We start from the raw sequence: 21,345 nt of genomic DNA, 5'->3' as shown, positions 1-21,345 counted from the left end.
TTGACAACCACACTTCTTTTTACTTCAAATCCCATTTTTAAGCTCTCGACTCAAAGAGCTTGGCGAAAGCAAAAAAAGACATTGCCTTGCAAATGAATCTCAATGGTGAATACATGTTAGTAGCTTCCTTGGAGGATTAAAACTACCACACGGAGCATTCATTGAAGATGAAGGTAGGGCTTTGGTCGAGTGGATGGGGCATCTCTCATTCTCCCTGTGTACCAGGCCTGTCACCATTCGATCGCGTATAATCCATCACTGGTGGAAAACCCCATTAGACCCGAGGAAGGGCAGTAAATCAACAAAGCCAAAAAGCTTTTCCGACCGCACTCGTTGAGCGCTCATTGCCACGACAAACCCGATCAATCTACCATGTTGGAAATAACCCCAAACATCAGCTAATTGGGGCAAAAAAGGCAGAGGAAATTTAGAGCTACACTTGGCGCTCCCCAAGCTATGAATTTTGAGTTTTCTCACAACGATATCAATTCATGATGAAAGCGTTGTTTTTCGCCAATTGCATGTTTATTGTCGTAAACACACGTCGAACACGAACATAAGCAGTAGAAACGCAGTAATTCAATTGCCAACTAGTACTTGAAATAAGTCACTCTCAAGGGCGTAAGTGCTCTCCCTCTTACCTTCATGCCCATGCTTAAGCTCGTTGCTCATTTGCACAGTGGCTTAAATCAACCCAAGAGACAAAACACAACAAACACTAATCTATAAAAGGAAGTGGTTATTAAGTCAAAGGATATTTTCTTAGAAAAAATGATGTCTTTTTTAGACCATCATACTTTGCACGTACACACGAGGTGAAGTCAAAAACAGACCATAAACATCAAATAACACCTTGACGTTTCCTTGAATTCTTTCTTTACTGACTTTTCTTCACAGAGATCAGTTGTTCAGGCGTTTAACGGAGCTAGTTGAGTATAGTAGAATATTCAATTCAATGCATAAATGTACTTCCCAAAACTTGATGTCTCAGCTGGGGTGTGTTCTACGTAATTATTGAAAACCTGTCACTCATTGAAATCAATATACATACCAATTTTGTGTACCCTAGTTGGTAAACTCTGCTACAATAGTTATCATCTTCAAATTACAAGGTTCAGACAAGGAATCAATGTTCGAGAAACGATAATTTTTCTTACTTAGGTTTATTCTTATAACCGGACGAGTCACATGATAGTCACCAGTAAAATAGCTGGATTTTTGCAGCCCTCTAAGCACCCCATGAACGTGCAGGCCCCACGAAGTCCTCCTGGCTGAGCCCTCTGAAGACTCTCTCAGCTGGCCTTGTCCCTACCAACAGATAACAAAAGACCTTAGGTTTCCCTGAACCTCTCAACATCATTTACTAGGTCAATGGTAAAGTCGCAAACACGGGTCATATTTTTTTTTGGAGCTTGGCGTGATGAGTTGTTCTGAAAGTTCTCAATGTAGCTGTTTGGCGAGAAAAAAAACCAGGAACAATATTTCCGTTACGTGTTTTTTTGTGACCAGATGTATGAGGTTTTTTGAAACTAATCTTAAATGCAAAACTAAACTTGAAACCCAAAATTGTCCTAATTCTGGATTGTTCTTCAATCTTTACTTCTTGTTGCAACAGGAACGTTTTACTTCTAATCACATTTGGGGCCACTGTGATCATCTATTAACGGGAGAACATGTGTTTGTCTTTCCTGCGAAGATGCTCAGATTCCCTCATCAAACAGTAACATTTAGACATCCTCGAATTTGCCTTCATGTGGACGCAGGGGAAAATGACTTTCAGGGTCACTTCATTTTCTTGTCCTCGAAGCGTGTCCAAGTCCTGCATGGAGTGACTGGACAATCTCGAAACGAGGGCAGGAAAGAGGACAGCCTTGGCCTTGCCCGAGGTCTCACGAAGAACGAAAAGAGGCACAGGAGGAAAACAATGTGCTTCAACGATCATTTCCAGGCTCGATTGAGTCAATGTTGGGCGTTTCTCTTTGAGTTTCTTCCAGTGGGCAACTCCATAGAATATGGAGACAAGCGCTGTTGCCTCTACGCTTCGGGATTGGTTCATGAAAGTGGGTGATCCGTTAGTGGACCCGTTTCCAAATCGGAAAGAAGATGAGGAACATCTACTCGATAACCACTCTTCGTCCATAAATCCATGGCATGGATTCTTCGACAACGTTTCTCCGTCTTCGGGTCATTGTTCAAATAAAAACGTCACTTACAAAGGCCAATTGAACGACAAAGGATTGCGTCAAGGCTCAGGGAGACTTTTTCATGAAAACGGAGATGAATTGAACGGATGGTTTGATAACGGAAAACCAAGTGGTGACGTGGTCATAACCAGCCCCCGGCGAGACATTTCCCGATTGATAGGTACTTACAGAGACGGATGCTTAAATGGAAGAGCAACAATGGTACGATCTTATACCTTCACACGACCAACCCAGTTATGACTAGCGTCACTTTTCAGGTCAATGGCGCCACCACCGTGTTCGAGTGCTTCGTCAAAGATGACGTGCCTCATGGACCAGTGAGACAAATTCACATGAAGAAGTTTCGAGAATTTAGACGACAAATTACTTTCATCGGACACCATCGTCATGGAATTCCACATGGAGTCTGTTGGGAGTACCGAGAAGGTGGAGGATTCTTAACTGGTGTGCCTAATGCGGAAGGAAAGTTTACCGGCGAACAAATCACCTACGTGTATCCAGATTTCGAAACATGCTGGCATGGTCGGTTTCAAGACGGAAAAATGGAAGAAGGTTACCCAGGAAAAATTATCGATTACCGCTTCGAGCGGGATATCATGGTTGTGCAACTGAATGTGGATCGGAGAGGCAAGCCGACCCGTTATTGCCTGTCGACCAAGAGCTCAATGGGAGAAGACCTTCTCGTCCCTGATCCTTATGAAACGAAATGGATTCTTTGCGAGAATTCATTGGTGTCTGGTGCTGGTGACGGGGTTTTTGCGCGCCGTGACATCCCCAAAAATACCATTGTGGCATTTTACAACGGAGTGAGATTACCATTTGTTTTAGGAGGGCCCAAAGAGGATTGGTCCACGTCCGGGTATAAGATATTCGTGAACGCCGACTTTAAGTCGGGCGAGAGAATGAACATCCCGTTAGAGTATGTCTCTTTGGAGAATTATTGTGCTACCTTAGGTCACAAAGTGAACCATTCTTTCGAACCGAATTGCACGGAGTGGTTTATTGACCATCCACGATTTGGTGTGATTCCTTGCGAAAGAACCTCAAAAGACATCAAAACTGGGGACGAGCTATTTTTGGATTACGAATATGATCCCTACAATTGCCCAGAGTGGTTCGAAGGAGCGTTACGATCGTTTGTCGGTGATTCTTCGGAAGAGCAACTCGACCATCTGAATGATCGTTATAAACGATTTGTGAGTCACGAAATAGTGGACGAGGTTCGTTAAAATTTGTTTATGGCACGTCTAGGTAAAAATGAGCAAAAAGAGTGGAAATGATTGTGCGCTTATCGACATAAAAATGGCCTTGATCGACCAGCAAATAAACATGCATAGTTCATGATGAATCGATTAATGCTTAAAACTTGGACTAGATGTGAGTGAGCTTGAATGCTTGCGTGGAAGAGTAGAGCTTGTGGGTGTGCTTCGAGATCGGGGTAAGGTGGAATGGGTTCCCATTGGTTCAGCGCTCTTGGCGCAATTCAAAATGTGCCAATCTTCCACCACAATGGAATCGGTCTTGTTGGGATTTTCCCGAGACAAGATGGCCTGGTGAACGTCCCAGAATTCAATGATGACTCTCCCAATGACCGAATTTCGACCTAAAATTCTGCTATCGCTGCACACCATAGTTTCCATTCGACGATGCCCAATATGTGACAAGGGCATGAAATATTCAAAACTCTCTTCAAAGTTGGGATGAACGGTTTGCTTGCGAACACTAGTCTTTCGTTTGCTGTGGGCAATTCGGCGACTACATCCCACACCCACGGTTTGGATCAAGTAGGTTTTCACGTAAGGACTCGGCAACGACATGAAATTGGTGTGTTGTAGGTTTTTGACCTTGCGAATCCCAACTGTCAGCGTTTTGGTCCTGATGTTGTAGGTTAAACGGATCAATACTTTTGGTTGAGAGTCTACTCGAATAGGCGAACTTGGTAAGTTATGGATTTCTGGCCTGATATTCCGATATGATCTGTTAATCGATGCATTGCGTTGGGGTGTTATTGTCCGCTGATCGTGCAAATGCCCATTCGTTGTAGCAACTGAATTATTCACCGGGTATGACTCTTCAAGTTGCCTCTTGAGATCAGTTTTCTTTTCGTCCAGGGCTTCAGGAGAAGCAATATTATTATTATAATTGTTGTTGTTGTTGTTATTTGTGATTGCACTAATGTTGTTGTGATTCTCTTTTGTATCGGCAGTTGCGGTGCTCGACGTTGTGGATGCTGTTTCCGTATCGTCCATAAAAGTTAAACTATCTCCATCTTCAGCCAAGGTCGGATCCGAGTGGATCGGTCCTCGATGGGCAATTTTTACCGGTTTTTGAACCTCTCGAATAGAATGATCTACAACTCCCACGGCTGCAACAGGCTTGAGAGTGGTTGCCATGATCTTATGCAACTCACGGAGACTCTTGTGCACCCCAAAACTACTAGTGGTGGGTCGATGAATATATCGGAACATCAAGGAGAGAGTCACAACTGGTGATTTGCCACCCTTCGCCAGACGGGAGGTCAGTGTGTATTTCTGGTTGACAAAACTGAGGTCAGCTTGGCCCAAAAGGTCGGATAGGTGGATTCTGATGGATCCCAGATCCTCATCTCTCTTGTCGTCTTTAACGGTGATCTTGAGGGTATCTGATGTTGGATCTCGGACCAGAAAGTTCATTCGATGTGAGAAGACAGGGTTGACGGAGCCGATTACAGTTTCTGTCGATTGAGTAATGGAACATAACTCTGCTACCACTAAAGGATTAGGCAACTTGAGACCAGTTCTTCCGCCCAATAGACTACTACAAGAATCCACAAGAATAGTCACGACGCCCTTATGGAAATCATCCTCGGAGTCATTCCGATTCAAATTCAGTTCTGACCAGCTGACTTCTGTATGGAGGGATCCCTTCTTGACTTCCTCCAATTCTTTCCACACATCTTGGGCTTGACGGCTCGTAATTGCAGTGCGGAGAACCTTCACTGGGATGGTGCATTTCCCCATGAAATCGTCTTTGCTTCCTCTGTCCTCATCCCAAATTTCAATCTGAAGGTTATCTAGAGTCTCAGGATCATCCACTGGCATATCAACAACATGGTTCCAAACCGGATGAAGATTATCCGGGACGACTTCAGTTTTAAACACGTGTGCCATTCCATCGGCCACAATTCGTAACTTTGCATATGGATCAGACTTGCCCTGACCCAGGAAAGCTTTGTCCTTGTTCACTAATCCTTTTCCTTCAATAATATTCACTGTCAGCACTCCAGCTGGTAACAAGAGCCCCTTTTGTGATTCGGCTTTAATCGCGGAAAGCATCGCGAGTCTTTCCGGATCAAGCATTGAAACGTGGATGGCGTGCGGCATGACAATGGTATGCTCCAGTTGATCTTGAATGACGTGGCGCAAGAAAAGACCAATACCTGGCATGTCCAGACTAGTAGCCATGCCTCCTAGATCGAAATCAATCTCCGGAGCTTGAAGGAACATAATCTTCAACCCTCCAACAAAAGGCACATCCTTCAGCAGTGGCGTCAAATGTATTCTAGGGAGGAAACCAACAAAAATGCTCGTAATTTCACTCCCAATGATAAATAAAGTGGTCTCAAATAATTACCTTAAAGTTCCGTTAAAACTGAAATTGTTAATCGAAGATCTTAAGGGCGAAGATAGATCTTTGAGAACGATATCAAAATTCAGCCGGAGATCTCCTCGATAATGAAGGCTGACATCTATGATAATTTCATCTCGGTGGACGGCTTGGTGAACTTTGATCCCTCCAATTTTCGGAGGAATCTTGCCCAACGAGAAATCTGGGAATCGAATCATTTTGATCCGGAGTGGACCGAGCTTTTCTTGCAATCCCGGATCCTTTTCCAGATTTTGAAAGGACACGTTCAAAAAGGCTTCCAAGTGTGGCCACAACCGTTTTAAGATGACATTGGACCATTCTGACCTATGAGCATCCGGATGACGAACCCAAGCAGGAAGGTCGTGCTCCGAAGCGACATTGAGCACAGAGAGTTCCAAAGCAGAAGTCGCGGTATTTATCTTTTCTCGTATTTTCCTCCGAAAAGTCCAATCTCGGGTCGAGTAAAAGAACAGAGAGCAGAGTAGAAACAACCAGACATTCCCATTCAAGTATCCGTACAAGTAAACCATGAACCAAGGTAATGAATGCTTCAGGGTCAATAGCAAAATACGGAGGGCGTATGGGAGCATCATATCGTTCTTCTATCAATTGTTACTCGGTTCTTCCCAAGTCACGGCTCACCACGGGCACCAGGAAAAAACTAGGGAAGTCGTCTATAGGTGAGGGCAGGGAAGTGAATCAGCTATCTCACGCTTAAGACTTGACTCCATGGCCCAACTTCTGTTCAGAGATAAGAATATATGTTACTAATTATATAACAAACAAAATTGGTGCGTTAAAGAGGGCAGGAGCGTAAAATTCAACTTAATCATGAATGCTTTGGCAACAATTTTTAATATCACCTCTCCATTCGTTCACCGTTCACATTGTTCTTAATTCTTTTTTCTTCTCTTAACACTTTTCCAGTCTAAAGAGAAAGCTAGGCTGAGTCAAGGACTGTATTGAAAACACTTGTATACCCTCTGTACACGTATTTTAAATGCAATCCAGGTGTCGTTGTAGTTAGTTAGGATCCCAAGAAAATAACCCACACACAAATGAGATGTCAAACACTTGGAACGAAAGGCATGAGGCACAGTGCTGATGAGTTATGGCTCACTCGTTTCGTCTATCTTGTGTCCAGAGTATGTCTGTCATCTTAACCCACTTGGTGAGGGCAAGCCGTTAAGGGTCATTAAAGCACGGCCTCGGTGGACAAGTCTCGGAAAACGATACTCCATTAGGCAGCGCACCAGCTAATCTGTTGCCATAATGACTGTTCATATCAAACTCTACAGATTGCTCAGTTTGCAACTCAGCCACGCATTGTTAGATAGAGATAAATGCCTTAAAGCTGAGCAATGCAATCCCCGTTGTGTTATCAAATGAGCCACTATCTTATTTACCATAAACAGGTGCATAAGCACCTACCTCTCCCTGCAACTTGCTGAAACTAAGTGAACTTTTGATGTTGTTCAGTACGATCGATTGTTAACAAAAACTAAGGATTTCCTTAAGAATACTCAACTCTACACACATCGCTTCGTTTATGTTTGATAAAAATAGAGATATTCCCACTTGAGGGTGCTTTCGGCTCATAACTTAATGTCACTTCAATACTTTTTAGCATCAGAATACCAGATGTTTGAGAAAAATATCTTTCTTGATATTGTTCATTTTGAACAAAAATTATCGACATTATTCTACCGCTAAAAAATCAAATTTTATGGTCAATTGTAATAGCCATTGAATGTGTTACTTCAATGTCTAAAATAACATCTGCCCAAACACTACTATCTCCATTGAAACATCCTTAAGTCAAATCTGTGATGAAGATCTTAACCCATATCACTTTAGTTTTAATTACTGCCATGAGATAGATTCGAATATTCATATGTCGCAAATGAAATATAAATACATTTGGAACTTTGATATCACCGTGTAGTACAGTTTTAAGAAGAGATGGTAAGCTTATACACAATCTTGAACTTTGAATCTACTAACGTTGGTCTAAAGGTCAATCAATCACTAGCCCCAGACAGTGTAAACCGCTACATATTCTTCCCGAGACGATATCAAAGTCCATGGAAGTTCGTGCATAATCCAAAAAGTCAGCTTTCCCGAATTCAAATGTAAAGACGTATCCCACAAGGCTTACAATTGGTAAAATGATGCGCGCTCATTATGATAGCTGTACAACAATGCTTGCAATGGCAAAGCTCACAATTACCTGACGACATAATACATGAAGAATGAAAAACACATCAGTGTACAAATAGCGGAGATATTGTTGACAGAGTGGAAAGAAATTAAAGGCCACTTAGATACCCTCCGAAAATGTTTCCATCACTGCAATATTGGCTTGATTGTATTGAACCTAAAGCTTTTATTGACCCAATTTTACCATTGAGAACATAGGTAACCCTCCAAAAGTTTCGGTCGCTTGAAGAACTGACTCTCCAAGTCCCATGTTCTTAAGGGATTACTGGTCTTGCATGAGATATCACCAGTCATGTTCAATGCTTGGTAAAAATCGAAATGGGTATCGCACTCGTATACCGGTTTTTTTTAAGGTGGAAGGGTTTCTGTTAGGGACCCCACCTCAAGCTTGAGAAGGCGTTCAGAGGTGCGGACAAAAATCCAAATCGAGTTTTAAGCAACACTGATGTTGAGTCTTTCAAAGGTAGGGCCGTAATTTTGAAACTCGCCTCAGTATTTTGGGTCAAGTCTGGACTTTGCACTCCTTTTCTCGCAACATGGACGTCCAAGGTCCTAAGTGAGGTTTTTAGATTGACGGAGATTGGCTTTCCGGTTCCAAACATGTGACTAATTTTCTGCCAACCAACTCTCTGAATCTGGTCTGTTGGTTCTACACTATGGAATTGAGGAGAACAAAATTCATAGGCACAAACCCCACCAATATCGATCGATAAGACTAAAATCGAGACTTATGTTCGTCCAAAATGTATTTTCTCAAACTTTATCTCCGTTTTCGATCGAGTTGGCTCCGTTCATGGACTGGGTCAGTCAGTCACCCTATTGTTGTTTTCCCAGCCAAAGCCTGACTTGTTTGTTGTTCCTTGGTTTCGCGGTTCCCGTCACAGCGTGTCACACACAACCCATGCTCACCTGCTGAGCTCCCAACACAGTGGGTTCAATTGGTTCAATTGGTTCAATTGGTTCAATTAGCCATGGAATCGTCCACCCCCGTACCCCAGACAGAGTCAACGGTCAACCCACCGCTGATCAATGGCACGTCCATTCGTCAGCGAGTCCATTCGCTAGAGGATCCGGATGAGGATTGCGTCAACGTGTTTGGCGATGAGGATTTGGTTGAGCGCGAACTCAAGGATGAATCCCTCATGCAAAAGATGCTCATCTCGCATGACCTTTTGGAGCAAGAACAGAAGGTCAAATTTGCCAATGCCCAGGAGGCGAAAGCCGAAGCCGAAGACACCATCACGGCCCCCCACGCCCAATCACCCGCCCAGGAGCCCTCGCTAAGTCGGGAAGATCGGTACAAGAAGTTGATGGATCTATTGGGACGATCCACCTTCTATTCCCAGTTCTTGCTCAAAAAAATGCAGGACGAGGATGAGGCCAGCAAGCTCAAGGAACAAAAACTTGCCGAGCGGAAGAAGCTCAAGATGAAACTGGTAGTGAGTACCACGCCATCGTAATAATGTCACGCCATGTTCTTGTGCAGAACACTTTGTTCTTATCCCCAATGATAGAAAGAAACGAAAGCCAAGCCTAACCGAGGTCGGAAGCGCAAACAGGATGCGGAAAAGCACGAGGCCAAGGAGGTGAAGGAGGATGGCCATCCGGTCGAGTCCAATGGACCGGCGGCTCGCGCTTATCAGGGCGAAGATATTCCGGATGAACAACCTCTGCTGTTGACGGGGGGCGTAATGCGTGACTATCAGGTCAAAGGCTATCAATGGATGGCCACCCTTTTTGAGAACGGGATCAACGGGATCCTGGCTGACGAGATGGGCTTGGGAAAGACCATTCAGACGATCGCATTATTTTGTCACTTGATTGAAATGGGTGTGCCCGGACCATTTCTGGTGGTGGCCCCTCTGTCTACAGTGCCCAATTGGGTGAAGGAGTTCCAACGATTTGCCCCCCAAATTCCCGTCACTCTGTATCACGGCTCGCCCAAGGAGCGCATTGAAAAACGGCTCAAGCTCAAGGAGAATCACGTCATCGAAGGAATACCCAATAAGGTCAAGAGTGTCTTTGTCACTTCCTTTGAGATTGCCATGAATGATCGAGTCAACTTGCGGCATGTTAATTGGCGATACATTGTGGTAGACGAAGGTCATCGCTTGAAGAACACCAATTGCCGATTGATCAAGGAGTTGCGGCAATACCAATCCGTGAATCGACTGCTCTTGACCGGCACGCCTCTCCAAAATAACTTGGCTGAGTTATGGTCGTTGTTAAATTTTCTTATGGCGGAGATCTTTGATGACTTAAGAGTGTTCGAATCATGGTTTGATGCTAAAGATATGGACCAAGACACGAGCGAATCGGATCGGATTTTGATGCAAGAGAAACAGAACAATATTTTGTCGACCCTCCACCAGGTATTGATTCCATTGCCGTCCTAATCCTAGCCTTCAATAACGCTTGTCTGTCATTCATTTAGATTTTGACTCCATTTTTATTGCGACGAGTTAAAGCTGACGTGGATTTGAAAATTCCCCCCAAGAAAGAGGTTCTGGTATATTGTCCCATGACATCCAAACAAAAAGGGATGTATGAGAATATTGTGACCAAAACCCTGAAGGAACATTTGAGCAAAAACAAAGAGATAGAGCAGGAATTGGAAGTAAACAAGATTGCCGGACGAGGAATGAGAAAGAAGCATGCCGTGGATTATAAGGTACGTCAAATTTACACGTTAACACTTGAGTCCCATTAAAGACATTATGATAGCAATGATAAAAATGAACTTTTGTACACCCTACAGATTTTTTTGGACGAAGGCGTCAGCGCCAAGAAACTCGAAGCGATTGTGGAGTCCTTGAATAAGAAAGAAGCAGAGTCCAGTCGAGGAAGCTTTGCCTACAATGTTGATCGGCTCTCTGCTGATGTTAGGATTAGTTTCAAGAACAGCATGATGGACTTGAGGAAGGCTACCAACCATCCATATCTCATTGAGTACCCTTACACGGAATGTGGAAACTTTTATCGTTCAGATCAAGAGATGATTGACGTGTGCGGCAAGTTAAAGGTCTTTGACCAATTGCTCCAAGAGCTTGTCAAGCGTGGTCACAAGATTTTGATCTTTTCTCAAATGACCAAGATGTTGGATATTTTGGGAGATTATCTTGAGTTGAAGAAGTACAAATTTTCTCGATTGGACGGATCAATGCAATTCGAGGACAGACAAGCCAACATTGATAGCTTCAACGAAGATCCCTCAGTCAATGTGTTCCTTTTATCTACTCGTGCTGGTGGCCTGGGCATCAATTTGACTGCGGCTGATACTTGCATCATCTATGATTCCGATTGGAACCCGCAACAAGATCTTCAGGTGAAGAGCCATCTTGATCTTTATTGTTAGACAGAGCGTTCTTAAATATCCAATCAAAACTTTACTTTCATTTCAGGCGCAAGATCGATGTCATCGCATTGGGCAAACCAAACCTGTCATGGTTTATCGGTTGGTCACTGCCAATACAATTGACCAAAGAATTGTAGAACGGGCGGCTGCCAAACGAAAACTCGAAAAGTTGATTATTCACAGCAAGAAATTCAAATCCCAAGACAACGAAGGTTTGAAAAAGACTATGGAAGCCATTTCACCTCAAGAGCTACTCGAATTGCTCCAGTCCGAAGATCACGCTGGCGTTATTGACCGTGAAGAAGGGGCTATTTTGAGCCAAGATGAACTTGACTTGCTTTTAGATCGAAGCGATCTCACGTGGAAGAATTTCGGTGAACGTTCCAAAAAGGTTAAAAGGGACCAAATCAAGACGGGTAATTCCCAAGTGAGAAGTGAGGGTCTTTTTAAAGTTGTAGATACAGAAGGAATTCCGACTGGGCTATCGTCTATCAAAGAGGATTGATCACCGGCACAGTATTACGAAATTGAATTATATATTCCATACCTTCGAAATCCTGATTTGCAGTTGTACTTATTTTATCGACTCTTTTAAATGCATCGGTAGCTGGCCTTCAACGTTTCAGCTTCCGAAAAGCTTAGGCTAATTTGCCTTTCTTGGTTACAATTTTTTGTCTGTAGTGTGTTTAGAAGCAACCTTTCTAAAATAACCTTTATCTCAATCTTCTCCGTCTTGTTTTCAAAATTTTGGTATGTTGCCCGCCTGAATTCGCACATACTCATCCTTCATTACTAACTGATTCTTGTTTGTTACTTGACGTGCATGTTTGATGTTGAAACAGATACCTGGAGCTTTAAATGACATGGTATTATTATAGATAGAGGATGGACATTATTCAATAATCAACTTCCCTTAAGAAAAGGTGGAAACTCCAGGTTCTCCTTGCCCAAATTGACTGTTTGGTCGTTTTCTCCCTTCGATTTCGGCCGGCAATCTTCCCCCCTCCCATCGACCCGTGACTGAGTGAGCAAATTTGTTAAGAGCACACGCTAGTCGCCCCTGCTACATCTTCTTTTCAACTGAGCCGAGTCTTTTACCTGGGAGAAAATGAACCATGGATTGTGCCAAATGGATCTGGTTTCCTTGTGTACATTCAGTCCTACAGCTGTCATCCTCTCTTTGGAGTTCTATAAAATTAAGAACCCCGTCAGAAAGCTTCATGAAATATGTGTAGAAGAGGCTTAAACGATAAATTTGTTAAGAGCACACGCTAGTCGCCCCTGCTACATCTTCTTTTCAACTGAGCCGAGTCTTTTACCTGGGAGAAAATGAACCATGGATTGTGCCAAATGGATCTGGTTTCCTTGTGTACATTCAGTCCTACAGCTGTCATCCTCTCTTTGGAGTCCTATAAAATTAAGAACCCCGTCAGAAAGCTTCATGAAATATGTGTAGAAGAGGCTTAAACGATAAAAGTTACACCAATAATAACCAAGTAAAGTTTTTGGACCACACCAAGTATGAAGATCTGTTCAAAAGAGCCCAGCAACACACCCATGACGTGGAAAGCCAAAGGAAAACCAAAGAAGATCCTGAAATGCTCGCCAGAGCCGGGGAATTGTTTCAATCTCATATACTTTCGATGTTCACCAGTATGATGGCGGGTCTCCTCAGTCTTATGTTCGTGCCAAGTATCGTGAACGTACTCAGCACAACCAGGAAGTCAGAGACCCCCATCAAAGCCTTCAACAGATACTTGAGCACCTTGAACCACGTCCTGGAGTGGTACAAATCGCCAATGGAGCGACTCGAGTCTCTCAAGAAGGTGCGACATCTTCATACGAAGGCCAATGCGGTGGCCCTCAACAATCAGGGGGTTGGGATGACGCAATTCGACATGCTGGTGACTCAATGGGCATTTGTGGGACCAATTTTCATCATCCCTGAACGAGTTGGGATTAGAGCCATCGGCGCAAAGGATTTGGAAGCCTTGGCCCATTTCTGGTATCTCATCGGGTTTTATTTGGGCGTGAAAGATGAGTTCAACCTGTGCGTAGGTTCAGTGGAGGAAATTCAGCAATTCAGTCGGGCGATCCTTACCCAGGTTATCAAGCCGAGTTTAGAGTCACCAGATACGCTAAAGCGAAATATGGCCGATTCCTTGCTGATTGGGATCAATCTACTCAACCCATTGGTTTTCCCCAAAGCTTTTCTTTGCTTCATTTTCAAGATGTACGAAGCGGATATTTTCGAGCAATATCAAAAGAGGCCGAAAGAGTTTTTGGGTACATTCACATTGGACTCGCTCATGTATCGTTTCATGTGTTGGGTATTTGATGTTCTATTCCACATCCGAATGACCAATGGAATCATGAGATGGATTGTCAACGCACTCATGCGACTGGATATCTATTTGGCGAATTATCTCAAACTGAGGACAATCCGCGTTTATAAAAAGGCCCATAAAATTGATTGAGGAGTTGAAACGGCCAAGTCAGGCACAATACAATTGCCCGCCAAGGCAACGACTCTTCAGGCCGGTACAAATTTCAATAAATATGTGTTTATTGCGTCGATAAATTTTGATATGAGGAAAAATAAAAGAGGATTCAGACCTTTAGCCTTCATAAAATGTTTTTGGACAAATATAGAAGGAACTTTTTTGTGCTTTTGAGATGATTGATGATTCGAATCTACTTGTTTCTGTTGGTGTCACTTTAACTACATACAGCCTTGGAATTTGTGAGACGACTAATGACATTTGTGGTAGGAGGGAAGAGCAAAAATATGGCCTTTATTGGGCCGACCATTCAAATGCTTTGAGCTGAAATAGATAACAACCGTTGGAGTTCCAATACAATCATACAATCTGACACTGAAACGCAAGAACAGGCAAACAACGAGTGAGAAACCAGACGGGTGAGCAATATGATCATCAACCGTGAAAGTAGGGATCATGGCCGCTGAGGAAGAGATTGACCTTGTTGGCCACGGTCTTGCACCCGCTCTTGGAGAGGACGGGGAAATCGTCGGTGAAAAAGCGCATTTCCCCAAGAATCTTTTCAATGTCTTGAACAGTTGACGGGTATCCTTTTCGAGCGATTTCCCTCTCCACACATTGGCGAACGTGCTCTCGTGTGAGAGGAAGGAATGGAATGACTTTTACGGGTATTCCTTGGTCTTGCAAAGCGTCCAATGTAGGCACGATATAACCGTTGTCTCGGATGGCTTGAGTCATGGTGTTCAAATCAAGTGCCTCCCGGAGGGCAATGTCCTCTCGCATGAGAGCCAGGGTCATTTGGTTTAGAGCTTGCCCGCCCACATTGGAGGTGATCAACACTAGAGTACCATTACTTCTTGAAGATAACTGGGAATTCTTTAAAGTGAGAATGAACTTTTCCACTTGTTCGGTGGTACTTTGAGAGCCACCATCAATGTCATCAAAAATGACCAGGCTGTGGCCGCAACTACGGCTGATGTGAAGGCTAAGATCGTCTAAAAAGTGAAAGTTGCGGGTTCCATCTGCAAAGTGCAACGGGACGGTGAAAAGGTGAACATTCTCCGGATTAGGGAAATGTGTTTGGATGAGGTTGGACGCGAAAGTCTTGCCGCTACCCAACCATCCCGTCATGATTAGGGTAATCACGGAATAGTTTTGGGCTGTAAACTCTTGTATGCTTTTGAGAATGGTGTCTTTGGCCACGGATTGACCAAACAGCTCTTCATTCATGGTGCGGGCCAAGGCTTCTGAATCAAATTCTCGTTGTCGATCAGATTCACAACGATAGGAGCGCCATACGAAAAAGCATCCGAAGAACAGCAAACACAAAGAGAGACCCATGAGCACGGTTTTAATCACCATGCAAAGCCTTGAACACCACAGTTTTAGAGCATGGCTTTTGGATGGATGATGGACAGATTCGTCCGATCTGAGCGACCCATTGGGTGTACAAGGACGCTTGTTACAAGGACCACCGTTGATTACGGAGCCGTTGTCTTCACATAAGCAATCGAGTTTCCTCTTGTGATGCCTTCCGTACATCTCCAAATGAGCACTCTGGGATCGTTGGTTGTCATGTATGGACATGCGTGAGGATTCGGTCAAGGGCATCTCTGGATACGAATCATATAACTCGGAATGATGACTACTAATTCTACCGCTTTGACCCGAACACACGGAGGCTCTGCTCGATGCATAGTACGACGCCCTCGGGTCGCCCGAGTTCCTCGGATCCCTTGGATTCCAATAGGAATCCTCTTCGCCCTCAGGATATTGGGGATCATAGTAGCTGGACGCCTCACGAGCCGTTGTGTAACTATAGAGTGATTGGCGATCGCTAAAATTCGACCCGGAACCGTGGGAAGCTTGGGCTCGGGGTTGTGGCTGATGCTGCCGATACCAATCTCGATCGTAGAGATTCTTAAACGCCCTATTGTGCAACGGAGGAGCACTGCGGCGCTTTCGAAGGCCTCGAAGGTCCGGACTGCCTCCACTGGAATGGCCGGAATCACGACTCTGCGAGTCATCGCCAAAGCCGGAGGAAGTGCCTGAAAAGGTCATCTTATCCGACAGCAATCCGGTCAGACCTCCGAGCGGTGAGGTGTTGATGGAACCATTTCGGCTCAAGCCTTGATTCGAGGACGAGGCGGTTGAGCCCTGTTCCTCCTCCAAAGAGCGAGATTTGGGCATCCCGATCTTCTTGGGTTTAAAGAAGCGACGCGCTTTCGAGGTCAACGATCTGACACTGGAGATATCACGCAAACTACTCCGATCCGAGTTCAGACTGCATATGGGGCTGGATGAGGCTTGGCTACCTTGGAGTGAGCCGGGCACGGGGGGACGATATTTGCGATAGTATTGCATAAACTCGTCCTCATCCTCATTGTCATTCTCGTCGGGTTGGTCGAACGAATATTGTCGAGAAATCATGGCTGATAGGAGCTGGCCAAATCGAGGATTTGTACAACCAAGTGAAATGTCTGGCACAGAGCTATTACAGACAGGCGGGCCCGTAGGGTAAAGCAAGGACCAAACCCGACCATGGTCAATAATGACTCACATCCATCGAAGGGGACGGGGTGGGTCTTGATTATGATTTCGAAGGTCCTCGCGCCCTCCGTGTCCAGCCTCCAGTCATCCAAGGAGGCGTCCACGGGTCAACCAGATTCTTTCACCAGATTGGAACACCAGTAGCCAGCGATCGACACTGAGGGTCGGTCGAGCAGCCTTCGTCCCCGTTAACCAGCCAGCCAGCCAGCCAGCCAGCCAACCAACCAACCAACCGAACAACTCCTTTCCTTCTGAGCCTTCTTTTCCGGGTGGACCTGTCCGAGAGAGGTGAGTAAGCTCGCACAGCCAGCCAACCAGCCAACCAACCTACCGACCGACTAGAACATTTGGCTCAAGAGAGGCATGGAACAAGGTCGTCCGATGGCCTTCAGCGACCCATTGCAACATTCACCCGTCAGACTCACAGATGGACAGGCCAAATCAGGTTTTGTGGAACCAGTGATCACAGTGCTCAATTACAGTCGTAAATTAAACATGAAGAAGAACACTCAAACATATAATGAAATAATTCGCGTTAGTATGGCCGTTGCACATCTTCCGTTTTTGGGTCAGCTGATATTTTGGTCCTTCGAGAAGACAATAAAACCTAACCTAACCTAACCTAACCTTTCGGTTGCAAGGACCTGGGGGCGCCTAGGCCGCGGCGCAAGGCTGCGGCAGCTCGTTTGCAAGGGCCTCGAAAACAACGCCAGAATAGAGCTTAATTCTGTAGTGAACAAAAAAAAAAAGATTCCGCGCATCGAGATTCGAACTCACGACAGACAAAAATCAGCTCGGGGTCACGCGCACGCTCGTTCTCCAATAGCGAGTGAAGTTGGCATGGACACCGGCAACGTTTTTATTTAAAGCAGCTATATGTCGAGAGAGTAGCAGCTGACCCAAAAATGGAAGATATGCAACGACCATATTCGCGTAAGACATTTTCGTAAACAACACATTTTACAATGGTGATTAACTTCATTTACGAAACAACAACAAACAACTTAGTTCCTTCCCATTTGTTTCAGGGCTTCCCAAATATTACTAGGGTTGAAGCTAAACCAACTCCATATTCACAAGTCAATTCATAAAACATCAGGCTCAACTCCATATTCACAAGAAAATTCATAAAACACCAGGCTCAGTAGAGACTCCAAAAATATTTAGGTTTCAAGGAGAGGTGAAATATCTAAACAAAAATAACACCAAAGACGTCAAAATATCTAATATATCATTGGAAAAAGACTAAATATTTACCAAATGTCAAACAAAAATATGTCGAGATATGCAATTGAAAACTTTCGATTTTTAAACGTTTGTATTGAGACTTTCAGTGTCGATCCAGTGGCTTGGGCGCCTCTGGCTGGCTATTGGTGTTCCAATCTGGTGAAAGAATCTGGTTGACCCGTGGACGCCTCCTTGGATGACTGGAGGCTGGACACGCAGGGCACCAGCACCTTCGAAATCATGATCAAGACCCACCCCGTCCCCTTCGATGGATGTGAGTCATTATTGACCATGGTCGGGTTTGGTCCTTGCTTTACCCGGGCCCGCCTGTCTGTAATAGCTCTGTGCCAGACATTTCACTTGGTTGTACAAAAGTTAGTTGCCATGTTTCAAATCCTCAATTTGGCCAGCTCCTATCAGCCATGATTTCTCGACAATATTCGTTCGACCAACCCGATGAGAATGACAATGAGGATGAGGACGAGTTTATGCAATACTATCGCAAATATCGTCTGACCTCCCTGACGCAAGGAAGCAAGGAAACGCCACTTTTTGTGATGTCCAAACCTTTCCCGCCAAGTTAGGCCTAAACGTATGGTGCTGAAATTTCTGAATGTCAATTATTGGCATAATTATACAACAAAAATATGTGACTGATATCATTTTTGTAACCATTGATGGTATGTGCTTTAAACCAGGCATGTAAACACACTTGAAATGACTTCAAACATGTCTTGAAGTACAACAGCTAAAAAGTGCCAATTAGGTTTTCTTGATAAAGCAAGAATTTGCTCTAAACACAATCAGTCAATATTTTTTGGGGGGGTAATAATATTATTTAAAGAAAATTGTTTCAGGAACATCTTGACTGAATTTCAGGTAATTTGGTAAACTTGCTTTGAAACTATGATTTTCACTCTGGAAATGGCCCTCAATCCAAAAGTAGACATATTATTGTAGCTCTGAGCTACATATTGTTCTTGAAACTCATGTGGATGCTTCATACTCATGGAATAATATATATTAAGAGATATGACATGTGTTTTATTTGACTATTTTGGATGCTTTTGCAAGAAACAAATTTATTGGAGTCCAAAGTTTAAATTGAAATCTAGTGTTCTGTACTTTGGTATTACTCTGAGCCCTTTAAATAATGCCTGCCATGTATGCAAACTTCCTAATAAGTAGAAATTTAAACTCTACTAAATGACAACTCATCTTTTTTTCACCCATATGTGAATTTTTTTGCCAAATGTGTTGGTTAAGACAAAATTATCAACTGTCCATCCCAGATATTCTAATATGTAATTTTACTGCATATTCCATACATATCTTTTATACTTTGTCAGTGTAAGTTCCTCATCAATTAATAAAATGATTCTTGTGGATTTTCTATCTATGCGTGTTTTTGAGCCACTTTTGCGGAATATTTCACTGATTTGAAAGACAATTTGATAGTTTTTGATTAATTTGTTGTTCATGGGTATTTCATTTATTCTTCTGACTTATGAAATTAATTCAGCACTATTTAGTACAAGGACGGAGTTGTAAATAAAAGAGACCATTTTTTAATTAGAAATACTTGCATGTGCTATGTAGTATGGATTATTTGTTTTATTGATACCAGAGTTATTGTCAGGGGAAAGCCGTGTCGTTTCCTCTCTTTAGAGTCCCTGACTTGTCATTTGGTTACCATGAAGGACTATTAGGTATTAGCTGACTTTCTGCAACCTCTCATATTAGTTGCGCCGTGGGATTCATAAAATGGAGAGTGGTGCACTTTTGCATTATATAGTAATCCTCACAAAGTAATCAAATTAGTGGAAATAACAGGAATGACAAAACAACTGATGAATTCTACAATACAAGATCAAGCTTATGCAACAACAAACAAGCTTATCTTCTTTTTTTCTCATAATAATGCAGCACCAGGGGAGCGCCACATATTTCAATGAATACTCGCATTTTTGTGCCATGTTTTCTTTCAAATGCTTAAAAAGACAATACCGAAAAAACTTCGTGTTTTCAACAAAAACATAATTTCGATATTTTTTTAATTACCTGGTTCTAACTAACACAAAGACAATTTGAACTATTTCTATCAAGGTGAAACTAAAGGTATGATAGCGCTGACACCACCTCCAAAATCGTCCTTTTTTGTAGATGTTGCAAAGACCATAGAGCGAATGAAATATGAATTTGTTGTTAGATAATAAATCTTTTTTATTTGTTACATTTGTCCAAAACTCACAAGTTTATTGGTAATTGTAGATTCAGCTTACATTATATGTCACAATAACAAATGCTTTGACAATATAGCAAACTGCATTATGGTATGACATGTTGAAAGTTTATGACAGCTTCAGTATTCCAATATTTTTAATGAAAAAGAAGCCATTGTTGATTAAGAACAATGTTCAATGCCTGCTTTTGCAAGTGGCCAAATTCCCAAAAGTTGATTTAAAAATTCTCTGTTAGCACCTATTGAAGTTCAATTCATTAATAATATGAGGTTCATTTTGGATTTTTTTTAGAGAAAAACCGGTTCAAAAGTTCGCATTCGTCATCAAATCCAACTTGACGTTTGTAGATTTTTTTCTTTCGATTTAGAAACGGTTGAATATGCTCATGACTGAAGTATTTGCAAACAGTGCATAAAACAATGTAACCTTTCATGAATATGTGTGACCATGGATTTCTAGAAGACTTTCTTTCTTTAGATGTCTGTGGTGTGACAAACAAAAATATACAGTAATATTTTTTTCTCAGAATTGTCTGCTTGCTTTGAAAGTCACCTACTGAGTGGGTAATGATCTACAGAAAATCACGTTTAAATGTCTTATTACCTAGTTAATGTACAGAAAATTACATATGCTGCCAAATAAAAGTTCAAGATGAAACAATTTCAAAAGCAAACTGCCTTATTCCTTTTTCTGGCAATAGTTGTCCTTGAGAAAAGGCTCAGATAGAAAAAGGTTCCTTATATCCATAATACATATGCTATCTTGTTATGCCTCCCAGAGCCAGCGTTTGTCATCGTCTATATTTTGAGGGGGGCGCAGAGTAACATCCCCTTTAGCTACAAAATTGATGCATTTTAAAAACTAATTGATCTTATCTTAGATCTACTGAGTGATGGACTGTCTTCATGTGAGTCATCAGGGGGAATTATCCTTAAGAAAAATAGGTGAGCTGAAGTGAGATGTTTCTTGGACTTGTTTTGCTCATTGAATGCCCTGCCTTGATCTGCCACTTTTAGTAACTTAGGCGATTCTTTTCAGCTGGAAGCAACCCATTCCATGGGTTTTATTTAGACCATATATAAAAGCTGCTTAACATCTACACCTGTCATTGATATCTACGCTCGCTGGACAGCCACTGCTTTTGAAATTTCCCAAAATGTTTGTCAACATTTAGGACTCCATTTTCTCTATGAAAATTAATATCTCTGTATAAAATGTATTGTTGTATTCCAACCAAATGGGTTGTGTTTATTGTTCATGCTTCTCAGCTCACAGTATCAGGAAGAAAAATTTTTAACGAACATCGATCGTTACCTTGTAAGCCCTACGCGGCTTCGCTCCACCATGGTCTACGAGGGCTCGAGGCTGAGGTTGGTCTGAGATGTACGTCGTTCACCTCATCCTGGCTTATCAGGCTG

General features: G+C 42.9%; 5 protein-coding genes across 11 annotated transcripts; 3 read left to right on the top strand and 2 right to left on the bottom strand.

The window, feature by feature from the left end:
• The first annotated feature begins 1,725 nt into the window (after nt 1-1,725).
• LOC131887734 (histone-lysine N-methyltransferase SETD7-like) lies at nt 1,726-3,552 on the top strand. Its single transcript, XM_059236403.1, has 2 exons — nt 1,726-2,405; nt 2,462-3,552. Exons 1-2 carry the CDS (start codon nt 2,013-2,015, stop codon nt 3,431-3,433), a joined length of 1,365 nt encoding a protein of 454 aa, XP_059092386.1. The 5' UTR covers nt 1,726-2,012; the 3' UTR covers nt 3,434-3,552.
• On the bottom strand, nt 3,426-8,571 carry LOC131887724 (extended synaptotagmin-3-like). 7 transcript variants are annotated; one of them, XM_059236389.1, is made up of 3 exons: nt 8,433-8,571; nt 5,817-6,572; nt 3,426-5,744 (listed from the first exon to the last, which is right to left on the bottom strand). In XM_059236389.1, the coding sequence occupies exons 2-3, from the start codon at nt 6,422-6,424 to the stop codon at nt 3,557-3,559; spliced, it is 2,796 nt and encodes a 931-aa protein (XP_059092372.1). In that variant the 5' UTR covers nt 6,425-6,572; nt 8,433-8,571; the 3' UTR covers nt 3,426-3,556. The 7 variants fall into 7 exon arrangements, with proteins under 7 accessions (XP_059092372.1, XP_059092376.1, XP_059092375.1 ...); XM_059236393.1 differs by lacking the exon at nt 8,433-8,571 and adding an exon at nt 8,391-8,405; XM_059236392.1 differs by lacking the exon at nt 8,433-8,571 and adding an exon at nt 8,236-8,360.
• A 356-nt stretch (nt 8,572-8,927) lies between these two features.
• Nucleotides 8,928-11,967, top strand: LOC131887726 (lymphocyte-specific helicase-like). The gene is made up of 5 exons (XM_059236395.1): nt 8,928-9,490; nt 9,566-10,423; nt 10,486-10,722; nt 10,810-11,376; nt 11,453-11,967. The coding sequence occupies exons 1-5, from the start codon at nt 9,023-9,025 to the stop codon at nt 11,909-11,911; spliced, it is 2,589 nt and encodes an 862-aa protein (XP_059092378.1). The 5' UTR covers nt 8,928-9,022; the 3' UTR covers nt 11,912-11,967.
• A 724-nt stretch (nt 11,968-12,691) lies between these two features.
• On the top strand, nt 12,692-14,021 carry LOC131887737 (uncharacterized). The gene has a single exon (XM_059236405.1). It carries the CDS (start codon nt 12,855-12,857, stop codon nt 13,881-13,883), a length of 1,029 nt encoding a protein of 342 aa, XP_059092388.1. The 5' UTR covers nt 12,692-12,854; the 3' UTR covers nt 13,884-14,021.
• On the bottom strand, nt 13,955-17,225 carry LOC131887730 (uncharacterized). Its single transcript, XM_059236398.1, has one exon. The coding sequence runs from the start codon at nt 16,335-16,337 to the stop codon at nt 14,343-14,345; it is 1,995 nt and encodes a 664-aa protein (XP_059092381.1). The 5' UTR covers nt 16,338-17,225; the 3' UTR covers nt 13,955-14,342.
• Nucleotides 17,226-21,345: the final 4,120 nt, after the last annotated feature.

This window comes from Tigriopus californicus, chromosome 10 (assembly GCF_007210705.1).
Source record: "Tigriopus californicus strain San Diego chromosome 10, Tcal_SD_v2.1, whole genome shotgun sequence".
NCBI classification, from domain to species: domain Eukaryota; kingdom Metazoa; phylum Arthropoda; class Copepoda; order Harpacticoida; family Harpacticidae; genus Tigriopus; species Tigriopus californicus.
The sequence above is the reverse complement of the archived record's forward strand: the minus strand, read 5'-3'. Positions and strand labels throughout refer to the sequence as shown.

Bases quoted from the DNA above. Each gene is read 5' to 3' on its own strand.
- LOC131887734 (XM_059236403.1), top strand. From the start codon at position 2,013: ATGGAGACAAGCGCTGTTGCCTCTACGCTTCGGGATTGGTTCATGAAA. The intron at 2,406-2,461 runs GTACGATCTTAT...GTCACTTTTCAG, and splicing joins TAAATGGAAGAGCAACAATG to GTCAATGGCGCCACCACCGT.
- LOC131887724 (XM_059236389.1), bottom strand. From the start codon at position 6,424: ATGATGCTCCCATACGCCCTCCGTATTTTGCTATTGACCCTGAAGCAT. The intron at 5,745-5,816 runs GTAATTATTTGA...TTTCCTCCCTAG, and splicing joins AGTTTTAACGGAACTTTAAG to AATACATTTGACGCCACTGC.
- LOC131887726 (XM_059236395.1), top strand. From the start codon at position 9,023: ATGGAATCGTCCACCCCCGTACCCCAGACAGAGTCAACGGTCAACCCA. The intron at 9,491-9,565 runs GTGAGTACCACG...CCCCAATGATAG, and splicing joins AGCTCAAGATGAAACTGGTA to AAAGAAACGAAAGCCAAGCC. The intron at 11,377-11,452 runs GTGAAGAGCCAT...CTTTCATTTCAG, and splicing joins ACCCGCAACAAGATCTTCAG to GCGCAAGATCGATGTCATCG.
- LOC131887737 (XM_059236405.1), top strand. From the start codon at position 12,855: ATGTGTAGAAGAGGCTTAAACGATAAAAGTTACACCAATAATAACCAA.
- LOC131887730 (XM_059236398.1), bottom strand. From the start codon at position 16,337: ATGATTTCTCGACAATATTCGTTCGACCAACCCGACGAGAATGACAAT.